This window comes from Molossus molossus, unplaced genomic scaffold (genome assembly GCF_014108415.1).
Source record: "Molossus molossus isolate mMolMol1 unplaced genomic scaffold, mMolMol1.p scaffold_m16_p_1, whole genome shotgun sequence".
NCBI classification, from domain to species: Eukaryota; Metazoa; Chordata; class Mammalia; order Chiroptera; family Molossidae; genus Molossus; species Molossus molossus.
Window position 1 is genome coordinate 11,214,978 of NW_023425344.1, and position 12,530 is coordinate 11,227,507.

The window sequence follows — 12,530 nt, forward strand, 5'->3', positions numbered from 1 at the left end:
TTTGATCAAACTTGTCACTATATTGGAAATAAATGTGTTATTAATTTCAGGTACCAGCTGATTACAGTACAGTTGACCCTTGAACAACATGGGTTTGAACTGTGTGGGTCCACTTATAGATTTTTTTCAATAAATTTATACAGCTTCTGTATTCTTAGGTTTCTCATCTGTGGTTTTAACCAACTACAGATTGAAACAGTATTTTTGATTCTCAGTTTGGAATCCGTGGATGTGGAGGGCTGACTGTATGCATTGTCTGTGCCATTTTATGTCAGGGACTTGAGTATCTGTTGGTCTGGTATTGCAGAGGGTTCCTGGAATGAATTCGTTGCAGCTGAGAGGTAATTCTAGTTAAGTTTTTGAGGAGTCAAAATTATATGCAGATTTTTTTAATTTATTTTTTTATCCTCATCCGAGGACACTTTTCCATTTTTTGTTCAGACAGAGTGGGAGGGAGAGAGAGGAAGAGAGAGAGAGAAACATCGATGTGAAAGGGACACACCGAGTGGCTGCCACCCGCACGACCAACCAGGGCCGGGACAAACTGCAACCGAGGTATGTGCCCTTAGCGGGAACCAAACCTGGGTCTCTCCGGACCGCAGGCCGACGCTCTAACCGCTGAGCTAAACCGGCCAGGGCTATATGCAGATTTTTGACTGCACTGAGCATCGGTGCTCTTAACCCCACTGCGTTGTTCATTAATCAACTGTATTGCTTTCTTATTTTAATTAATATGTAATAACTGTATACACAGTTCAAGTCACTATATTACATGTTATTGGAAAGAAGATTATGGAGCATATCAGGCAAAATACAGTAAGGGTCAGTGATACAGCACTAAGTGCTTTAGGGCTTTGGAAGAGGGCAAGGTTTGTGTGGTAGGGTGATAAGTATAGCCATTACTAGTTTTAAACTTATTGAGTAAGTTCAGTTAGGCGTTGTTGGGATTTGGGGAGTTCGGCTTGGGTAGAGAGTAAAAGACTTTTCAGTAAGAATGATTAACGTAGCAGTTTGTGCGTTTGTGAACTATGGAAAGGGTCTTTCTGGCTAAGGATCCTGAATGGCTCCTGTTGGGCAGAACATTGGGGTAAGGAATTTGGAGTTGACCTTATTTGCAGTGAGTAACTATGCAGAGTGTATAATGAAAGCTTAATGGTATATCAGTTACTTACTGGACACATCAATTTAGTGGTTAGTGTCTTTATTGAGGTGAATTGGTGAGAGGAATAGAGACAAAATTAATAAAGGCAGCAGTTAAAAATGTATAATTAGGATATAAAAGCTTGTAGAAAAGGAATAATAGAAAGTAGAAAGTAAAGCGTCGTAGTAATTGTTGGAGAAAAATAATTATGGGGTATAAAGCCTAGAAGAAAGAGCTTTGAGAGGCAAAGGAAGGTGGAGGAATCCGTGACAACTCTAAGGCTCTAAGTGCAATCGAGAAGACCTCAAAGATGATGTTGACATCATTCAATTGGGGAGTACTCTCATGATCAACATCTTGGAAGAGTGAGGGAAATAGGTTAGGGCAGAGGAGGAATTTGAACTCTCATGACACCTGATGGTCCCAGATGATCCTATAGGAAGCTTCATAACTGGGATACTGTACTCCTTTGAGTTATGCAGAATTGAGACGAAGCTGGGCCATTACATCCGTATACCTACCAGTCATTGAATGTGGGAACTTTTACCTCATAGTAGCAGGAATATAAATGCTTCAGTATAGTAAAGGGGACCGCTCTGTCCTGTATCACAGCATCCACTACCAGAAGTTGCGGGGAGCTTGTTTTAGGAGGAATATGTTCAATTTGGTTTTAGACATTTTGCATTTGGGATGATAGCAAGATAATTAGTTGGAAATATTTGTTAGGTGTATAGGACTGTATTGTAATCATACCATTTTCAATTTACAAAGATTTTTCTCTTGATTTTATAGGCCTTAACAGTTCATGACAATTTGGCTATAAAAATTTGCAATGAGATCTTAACATGTCCATGTTCACCAGAAATTCGGGTCTATACAAAAGCCTTGAGTTCTTTAGAACTCAGTACCAGTGTTGCTAAAGATCTTTTGGTTCTGTTGAATGAGGTTCTGGAGGTAAAGTAGTTTCTAATTACTCTTACTATGTATATATTTTTATAAAAGTAGAATTTACATGGTTGTATTATATATGTTAGTATACGGTGACTTTGCTCATTGAAATAAGTATTTTTCATAAATTTAATAGCATTTTAGAATATTTTAAAACAACTTATCAGTATATATAGCTTTCTTGAAAGATTATAAAATGCTATATTTTTAAAATGTTCATTTTCTATTATAGCAAGTAAAAGATAGGATCTGTCTGAGAGCTTTGGAGAAAATCAAGATTCAGTTAGAAAGAGGAAATAACGATCGTGGTGACCAAGCTGCAGCAGCACAGGACGCCAGCACGCCGGCTGTTGGTGAAAATGAAGAGGGTAACCGCACACTGACCTGAATATTTATGAGATTCTGTCCTTGTCATCGTTACTGAAACACATTTTTCTTCTCCTATAACATGTGTTTGGTTGGGTTTAAGAAATGAAAGGGAAATTTTTCTAATTAATCACCTTGGGGAAGTATATAACTACTAAGTGTTTATTCTACTTTTACAATTTTTTGGTGTACACTTCTCACCACGTGACCAGGAGTTTTGCTTGCTTACTTGCCACTATTCACATTTTTTGGAACACTGATTTAGGATAAATTTTTAGTAGCTGCTAATGGGACTGGTTGTCATTTCTATTTTATGAAAACTTGACTTAGACCACTTAAAATATTTCATTTTTTATTTACATTGTTTTGCATTATTCCTTTACTAGAAAAGGATGAAGAAGTATATATAACTCCTCTCAAGAATGTAAAAGCAACCCGAGCATCAAAATCCACTCAGCGAAAGACTGACAGAGGTAGTACATGGATTGACTAGTTTTGTAATAAAACTTTTTGATTTTGGAAAAATGAACTACTTTGCAAGTTTCTTTATCTTTGTTTCCTTAGGGACAAATGTCTTAGGTATTCTTTACTTTTTAATTCTTTCAGCTGATAATTCGCTTTTGCTTTCTTGTCTAAAAGATTACATCAGTGTTGCTTCAAGTGCTTTTGTTTGAAATATGATGCCAAAGATCATACTGCAAAGAATTATTTGGATTAAATTAATTTTCACTAGCAAATGATCAGTGATAATTTTGTATTACAGTATTTGTGTTCTATCCATTATATGGTTAAGCAACTTTGTCTCTTTTATCTGCCTAGTATTTTTCTGGGCTTCTGTTTTCCTTTTTCTCATATTAGTTCATATTTCCCCAACACAATTTATTTCCCAAGGGATATCCAACAATAGGGGACTTGTTGGAATCATGTAAATGTTCACTATTAGGGGATTGCTTGGGGAAAAAATCTATAATTCAAGATCTCTTTATTGTTTTATTATTTTCTTATTACAAAAGCAATGCATGCTTATTACAGAAAATCAGAAAATACATCCAAGCATACCAGTATAAAGAACACTAATAATACCACCCATAAGCCAACCATTATTTTAATCCTTGAAAATGTTTTTTGAGGCCTTTTTCTGTGCAGATTTAATATTTTTCTAAATGGAATCTGGCCATAATATTGTTTTGTAGCTAGTCAATTAACGAAGTGCTAATGCTGGGTGTCCCAAATTAGTCCCATATTGTTGGATATTTTCTTGGGGATAATTACATTAGAAGTTTAAAAGCAAATATGTACGGTTTGGGGGAGGGCAATAAGTCTCACATGAATAAGTAGGATTTAAAAATTTCAACCAAATGATTATCCTGAACAATGTGGTTTTGAAAGGATTGCTTTTAGTTAGATACTGTCCCTTTAGACTACCACCACTTTTTTTTTTGATATCTCAAACTTTTTATATATTTTGTTTTATTTGTATCATAAAGGGGGCGTATCCCAGGCCAAAAAAAATCCTCACCAAGGATATTTTTCCATTGATTTTCAGATAGAGTGGGAGGGAGAGAAAAAGAGGGAGTGAGAAAGAGAAACATTGATATGCACATCGATTGGCTGCCTCCCGCATGACCCCAACCAAGGCTAGAGATTGCACCTCAACCCGAGGTAAGTTCCCTTGAGCAGAAGAATTAAACCCTCGACTCTTCGGTCTGCGGGCTGACGCTGTAACTGTTGAGCCAAACCAGCCAGGGCCCAAACTTTGTCTTAACTGTGTAAATTTCTAGCAAGTAGAATTTTTGCAACACCCAATATATAAAGACTTTAATATTTATAGTGAAATGTGCTTTAGAACACATATTTGCACTGGCCATGTATGTGTTTGAATATTCTACAAGAAGCCATTACCTTATTGATTAAAATTCTGTTTCTTTAGGACTTGTTATGGGCTTAACATACCTACCTTTCTACTTGAATTTTCATTAGCTTCTCCATACACTTTGTACTATTGCCATAAGAGAGGTACTTTTATTTATATCTCATTTTTCACATTTCTTTCCTCTAATTACATTTAACTGAAATTTGCCTCCTTATGACTTAATTTCTATATTTTCCCTTGCCTATTATCAGAGTTTACAAAAGAAATGTTTTTAATCTTTAAGTTCCTTTTCTCTATAGTGTTGATAATTGGTATCAAGGTAGCTGGGAACTTAGGAAGAAATATGTTAAAGAGGGAAAATAAAGGATTTAGGTAGCTCAGAAATAGATTAAAAACAATAAGCGACTGATAATTTTGATTAATTGTCTTTAAGGACGGAGAAAAGTGACTGCTTCAGCCAGGACTAACAGGAGACGACAGACTTCTGAGGCTGACTTTGAAAGGTATGCTATGCATGTGTATGGTATGTACAGGTCTTTTTGTCTAGAAGTAGAAAAAGCTTATAGTGTGCTTCTAATGTGACAGAAACTCAATATATAAGATAATCAGTGAAAACTATACATAGCTATATCTTGGATTCCATTATCAAGAGTATTTGCCTTCCTATGGCTTGTTTTTTCTTTTAGTTAGCATGGCCTTTATTTACTACTAGGTAGTCATCTTTAATATGTTCTTTCAATTTATATTTCCATGTAGTCTTCTAATTACATGATTATGTGTATATGACTCTTGATCTTGAATTAGCAACTCTTGAGATTTAGGTTTGGGTTTTCTATCTTTATAGTGGTAGAATATTTCTGCCTATAATTTGGATATATTAGTGGTATAGTGTTTATATTTGGTTTTTGCCAGTTGGCCACTCTTGGAAGCTGAAAGTTGTAGCTATCTTGCATAGATTTATTCATTGCAAAACTATATTTTCAATATATAACTAGATAAGTTTTCACTAAATTTAAAAATCTTTTGGGGAAATGTTGTTTACAGTGTTTTAGAAATTTATTGCCTAAATCCAGAGAACATAATTTCTTTCCCCATTTCTTATATTCTCCAAAAAAACTCTTTTGGCATTTGTTCTGGTCCCTGTTTAATGACAACCTTCATTACAAAAGTTTTTTTTTTTTCCTTCTGTATAACACCAGGTTCCACATAGATATAAAAAGAAATTATCTCAGTTTTCCATGTTATCAGTTTGTTGGATAGCCAGTCAGTGTTTTGGTTTTGGTTGAGATTTTAGTTTTAAGCTTAGTGGAATCAGGATATCAATTAAACACTGATAGAATGATAGTCAGAAACAAAAAAAAGTTTTATTTATAAATGAACTATGGTTTTTAAAGCTTGTATTTAAATTGGTGTATTTTCAACATCTGTTTAGTGATCACGAAGTTCCAGAGCCAAAATCAGAAATGAAGATGAGATTACCAAGACGAGCCAAAACAGCAGCACTAGCAAAAAGTAAACTTAACTTGGAGCAAGTTCTCAATGAAGAAATAAATTAGAAGAGATGATGGAGGTGGAGTCCTTTAAAATTATTTTTAATTCTTTGTTTTAATAAACTTATCCTTGTGTCAACATTAGAAAAGTTTTGCCTGATGCCTCGTAGGACATTCTGCTGTGTGATTCCACAGGACTTTGGCCCGTGTGGACACATCAGGACAGTGTCTTTCAGTATCCTCCACAAACCCTCTGCATCACTCACAGGGATTCTGTGATCTAAAGTGTGCCCAGGAGCCTGCTTTATAAATAGGCTTTCCAGATGATGCATATGAACGCTCATGTTTAAATCATGGAATTGTGGGCAACTTTTAAGTGTAACTAGCTAGTAATTAGCATTTGAGAAGCTTATGACTTAGATGGGGCAGGTCCAACGCAGATGAACTTATTTCCAATCTCAGAACACATTTAAAAAGCAACACCTCAAGGGCAAATGAAGTGCCACAAACTCGCTAGAAATGCACTCACTTCCAGGGAGCAGGACTAGTATGATGAACCAAAGTACCCAGCGTCCAAGTTCAATAGTTCCTATTTTGATTTTGTTTTGCATTTCTTACACTAAAAACTTTTTTGATAATTCTACTTGAATGGGTACTTTCTCTTCCTAAAATATTTGCATATGAGAGCCCTAGTTTGCTTGTTTGTAATGCTGTTTCCTGGGCTGGGGAGATGTTCACATGTACATATTAATCATGGACTTGCTTTCTGTTTTTGGCATAACAAAATACTTATTGTGGATAAAAAATACTAGCGGGAAAAGAATGTGACAGGAAGTTCTCTATATACTAATTTATGGGCACTGTTTCTTCATTGTCAGTTTCATTTATCTTCTGAAGTTAGCACTTGCCTGACTTATGAAATATACTGTGTGAAATCAGTCCCCTTTCCTTCCGTAACACCCAACAAGACACCTTTCTTATCCATCTGATAATTGCCTTTTATCTTTATTATTCAGAATAGAAATTCCTAACATTGGGTCTGTTTTAATAATTGTGCTTTATTTACCAGAGGCCATTTATTTAAAGTGATGTTCTAAGATGGAGCTAACGTTAAGATTGTTGTGCTTTTTAGAACCAAATTGCTATATTACATACATATATATGTGCTTTATAAAACTCAGAAATATAAAAGGAGTCTGAAAGTTACAAAGAAAGCTTATTGAGCAAAAAGAAAAGGCAGATGTGGTGGTATAAAACAATGAAAAATAGATGATTTCTATTCTGTTGGCTCAGTGTCTTTTCCTGTGCTTCAAATTCTTTATGTAAATCTACTTTTGTTAAATCCCTGTTTTAAAAATATTTGGGAGGGGGAGAAATAAGGACTTAAAATGTCCACAAACTGAATTCCATTTACCTCATAGCCAGGCTATCCAAGGGAAGGAGCCATGTTCTTGTATATGTACATGGACCACCATATCAAAGCTTTCTTTATCTGGCTGGGAAAAAATTAAGCACCAAACCTTTAGTATTCTTACTATTCAAGTTTTAGACACGATCACATAAGCCATTGCTGAAGTTATGCTTTTGCACTATTAGAGTTAAAGGTAAGGAATATCCTGATGTTTAAAAACATCCCTTTACACTTTAAAATACATGGCTAAAATACAATAGAGTCAATAGATGTAAATCCATTTACCATTTTTCATTCAAAACTGTAACTTACAGAAACCAAACAGTATTCTTGTCTGTACGAGGCACAAATTTGCTGAAGAGTAAACATGCAATTGTGCCATTGTCCTCACAGCCCACAGAATTTAAAGGTTTAAAAGTACAGAGAAAGGAAACTGATCAGCTCAAATTCTCCTATAAATGGAAACATGCTACTTGATCAACTATGATCAATTTTTCTATACATATATAACTTTGAAAATGATAAGAGATACCTTTGCCTTTCACCAATTCGAGGTAGTTGTTATCCACCTGCTTTACAACTGTTCATGGGTCAGGTCGTCATCACAAACCTTTAACACTCTTCTAAATCACGCAATGCATTATATATTAAAATTTTGTGCACAGAAATAAAACGGGACAATTATGTATTTAAACTTAGGGCATAAAAAATTCACAAAATACCATTAAAAAGAGAAACATCAAAATCCATCTGTACTGCAAAATTCCACAATGATGTAAAACATGTAAAAAACATACAAAGAGTATAATCAAAGTGATTAATGCTAATGATTTAATATAAAGACAAATCACAAGACTAGAAATATTTCAAGATCAATTGATAAATGCTTATTGTTCAGCAGAAAGAATACTGACGTACAAAATAAGGATAGTGCAAGAAGGACTGTAATCTATTTCTCTTCGCTTTTGGGATTTTGGTTTTGAACTGTACAGCTTGCTAGAGATGCTGCTGTCAAATTCAGATTCCATTCAGCGGGACGATTAAGGCACATCTTAATGGGGCTCACAGGGCAACTTGCTGTATTCCCATCAGACAAATTCAGTTTCTCCTCAGTTTTCATTTGTAGCACGCTGGAAAAAAAAAAAAGGTGTAAAGCATTTCAGTTTTACCTCAGTTTCAAAGAAATTATCAACCTTGTGAAAGAAATTTGAGTAGTTGTTTTATTGTTGGGACCTCTAAACACAGTGGCTAGAGCATTTATCCTGAAAGTACAAGAATTGTGTTTGCTTTTTTTTTTTTAAGCTCCTGCCTCTGTACTGAACTGAATACAATACCTAGTAAGCTGGTACCACGGGATAAAGATCTTCATTGCATATACAGACCATGAGTAATGTCAGAACTGAGCTTGGCTTGTCCTTCAGCCTACCCAGGATCAGAGCCACTTGGAGACAAGAAGGAATTAACCTTTGTTGAATGCCTACTATCTTCTAGACACAATCACATGTATTATCTCATTTAAATTTCGTGCTTTATGCAACCACATAGCTCTATGATCCCATCAGTAAACAGGAAAATGAACGGTGTTAACTAGTATTTAAGTGACTTGCTGGACTTGGTAAATAGCAGCAGCATCCAGACTTCAGTAGCATTTCCTGATCCCTCCTTGCACCCTCAACCACTGACTCATTCGCCATTCAGTAATAAGCCACAGAGATTAACCTGTTGTACCATACTTGAACATCTATCATGTTCTCACAGTGCTCCCCAGGTAAACAGTCCCAGTTCCACTGAAGGACATTGTTTCTATAGATACAAAACAAACTGCCAAACTATAAACTAGCTTAAAAGATTACTCATTAAAAAGTAAATCAGTGCAGTGAAGGCCTGGGGTGGGGTGGGAGCCGAGTGGAGGGAGGCAATGGGGTAATCTGTACCATTCTCAACAGTTAAAAAAAAAAGTAAATCACTTAAAAAGCCTAAACACAGAACTATGATTAATAGGTTTATATTTAAAGAAAATCATGGCCTGATATGTGATATGTGTGTGACAAGTCAGAAATCTTAGCTGATTTTTAAAAATATTTACATTGGTTACTATTAGACTGGTGTACCCTCATGGACCTCAAGTTGTTTATTTTCAAGTTGGCAAAGATCAGATAAAGCAGATAAATTGTTTAACATTTACTGGCCATTCTCACTAGAAAGCACTTTGAAATACACACAGGAGGAAGGCACACAATTTGCAATCGAGAAATTGAACAAATACTCCTTTGTATTTGGAAGCTAAAATGTTGATTAAACAGGTTTAATGTCAGGAATTTGTGATCACACATGAAGTGAGAGATTAATAATTCAACTTTTCTTGTACTTTTCAAACCATGTTTTATTTTTATTTTAATGTTTTCCCTTCCTCCAAGGACTCTAGTCTTCATATTTGATTTGTATTTTCAAAACAAAAAAATTTGATGTATACTTCTTTGAGAACTCTAAGGCAGGCTATGAAAATACAATTATATTAATTGAGATACCCTGGTAGATAAGTACATCAAGTATCCAACTCCCCCCAGAAAATGACAGCATGGAGCAACAAACCATGGTCACACATACCTTGTTTTCTGTTTGTTATTTGATTGACAAAGGTGCATTCATTACAGAAGAATACTTTAATAGTACATTATTCTTTTCAATACTGTAATGACTTTTTTTTTATACTTTTCTAGAGAGTGTACTCCAAATGTGGGCACATAAAATTGAGGGATGTACAAAACTAAACACGTACATGGGAAGAAAAAAAAAAAAAGAACTAAATGTTAGTACTAATATACCGATTGACGTGTAATTCACACACACACTCTTAAACCTAGTTGGTGTGCAAAGTTTGGGTACTACTGATCAATAAAACACTAAATAGAAGAATACAGCTATCTTATGAAGTGCTGGCCAGAGACAGAACAACAGAGCTAGAAGGGAACTTTCTAGACAACCCCACCCCTTTTTTAAAAAGAGGGAAACTAAGGTAAATAGAAAAATAAACTTTCAGAGTGTCCTAACTAGCTGTATGTGGACTAAGAACCTGGATCTCTAATTAATCTGGTATCAACCAGAGCATTTCTCAGTTCCATTTTCCATACCTCAAATTGCTTAACATTTACTGGCCATTCTCACTAGAAAGCACTTTGAAATACACACAGGAGGAAGGCACACAGTTTGCAATCAAGAGACATTTAACAAATACTCCTTTGTATTTGGAAGCTAAAATGTTGATTAAACAGGTTTAATGTCAGGAATTTGTGATCACACATGAAGTGAGAGATTAATAATTCAACTTTTCTTGTACTTTTCAAACCATGTTTTATTTTTATTTTAAAAATAGGTACTATTTGCAAAATTAGAAAATCATTGCAAAATAGTACACAGTGAAGTCTCACTGCTCCTAGTCCCTTTGTTAACCATCTCTTGTGTATTCTTCACACTGACATATATACATATTTGTTTCAGCCACGTCCTTCCCCCTGTACAATTCTGTTATGTATTTTGCTTTATAAACTCTGCATATTTTGACAGCATAGGAAATATAATCAGTAATGTTGTAATAATTTATGGTGCCAGGTGGGTACTGGAATTATCAGAGGGATGACTTTGTAAAGTATGATTATTTAACCACTATGCTGTACACCTGAATCTAATACAAAATAATATTGTGAACTATATTTAAAAAAAAATAAAAAAGTAAAAATAGGTCTTTTTCAGATTGCTTCAGATCTGTACAATGAACACTTAGTTCTTTTAACAGCTACATAGAATTCCACTCTATGGATATGTCATAATTTACTTTGTTTTCTTCAGTTGATAAACTTGGGGACTAGTCCAACCTTTTTCTTAAAATGTCAGTGTATTTGAATCATATTGTATGTGTGCAGGGGTATCTACATAGTTGATATCTGGGAGCAGGATGGTGGGGGCAAAGGGTACTTTTAAAATTTTGATAGCTATTTACCCAAACATCCATAGACTGTACTATCTTACACAATGTATGAAAATGTCTTTCTTCCTTCATGCTCTTACTAATACAATGAAATTTAGGGATTTGGAGAAAAAAATGATAGGTAAAAAAGTATATGCACCATTGTTTAATTTGCATTTCTCACGTGAGGAAGGTTAAGCTTGTTTTCATATTTTACAAGCCACTGGTATTTTCTGTAATGCCAACTGATGATCTTTTTCTTGCTGGTAATGCTAAGATTAATCCTTTGTTCTGTGTGTTTTACAATCCCATTCCTCTCACTCCCCTGCCTAGTTCATAAGCTGTTTGTATCTGCTCATGGTGTTTCTATCATGAACTCACTCTAAATTCTGTATCATCAAACTTATCAATATTTTATTTCATGACTTCTCTACATCATGATTAGAAAGCGGAAGCAGCAGCATTTACTTTGCCTAAAAAAGTGGCTTCATGTTTCCACACCCAGGACTCTATCAAAAGCTCAGCAATATACAGCAGCACTCTTGAGGGTCAAGATTTAGGGAAAAGAATGTGAAGACTTAGATTCTAATTCTGACACTAATAATAATCAGCCTTATTGACCTTGGACAAGTAACCTTAGCCTCATTCAGCCTAATTCTGCTCATATATAAGAAAATGACATCTTCCCTGCTTACCTTCTACATTTCTGATGATCTAATGAGAGCCCATTAACATGCTCTGAAAATACAGAGCTGTAGACAAGAATGCAGAGGTTTAGTGTAACTGCACATTTCAATGAGAGGAGGCAGAAGCTGGAAGAGAGCCGCTGAGGGTAATCGAGATGGTAGGTGGAAACTGAACAAGAGGAAGGAAGGGGTGCTGAAATCATTATCTAGACATCTAGCCTATTTTTAATATTTCAGGGATTTCGTCCACCCTAAAAGACAGCCTCTATATCATCTGAATGGAAGTTTATAGAACATACGCATTTACAAAGTATAAAAGATGAAAATCTTTTGTGGGTTATGGAAATACAATTGTCATTTGTGATTTAAATGAATGGTTACTGATAATTCTAACAAAAATAATTTTTAAAAAATCCAGCTCTAATAACTTAAACTTGTTTTATTACTGGATATGTTATGGTTTATTTCTGTCATACCGACAATGCAGTTTAATGTAAGCTAGCCAGACTGCAGGAAAAATAACTTTTAGTATGATTAAGGCAGGTCTGAAAACATTTATGGAGCAGTTGCTATATGTCAGGTGTTATGCTAAAAACTCTTTTTACATTACCTCATTCAACTCTATCACCCATTGAGGCTCAAAGAAGTAAA

General features: G+C 35.0%; 2 protein-coding genes across 3 annotated transcripts in view; one reads left to right on the forward strand and one right to left on the reverse strand.

Moving 5' to 3' along the window:
- Positions 1 to 5,967, forward strand: part of NCAPG (non-SMC condensin I complex subunit G) — a 37,157-nt gene extending 31,190 nt beyond the window's left edge. The window contains exons 17-21 of one of the 2 annotated variants that reach the window (XM_036251972.1): positions 1,934 to 2,095; positions 2,322 to 2,457; positions 2,842 to 2,928; positions 4,762 to 4,831; positions 5,761 to 5,967. In XM_036251972.1, coding sequence (XP_036107865.1) covers positions 1,934 to 2,095; positions 2,322 to 2,457; positions 2,842 to 2,928; positions 4,762 to 4,831; positions 5,761 to 5,884 — 579 coding nt within the window. In that variant the 3' untranslated portion in view covers positions 5,885 to 5,967. The remainder of the gene's footprint in view (positions 1 to 1,933; positions 2,096 to 2,321; positions 2,458 to 2,841; positions 2,929 to 4,761; positions 4,832 to 5,760) is intronic. The other variant, XM_036251981.1, reaches the window with a different exon arrangement.
- A 1,046-nt stretch (positions 5,968 to 7,013) lies between these two features.
- Positions 7,014 to 12,530, reverse strand: part of LCORL (ligand dependent nuclear receptor corepressor like) — a 143,321-nt gene continuing 137,804 nt past the window's right edge. Inside the window, exon 7 of the mRNA XM_036251930.1 lies at positions 7,014 to 8,359. Coding sequence (XP_036107823.1) covers positions 8,179 to 8,359 — 181 coding nt within the window. The 3' untranslated portion in view covers positions 7,014 to 8,178. The remainder of the gene's footprint in view (positions 8,360 to 12,530) is intronic.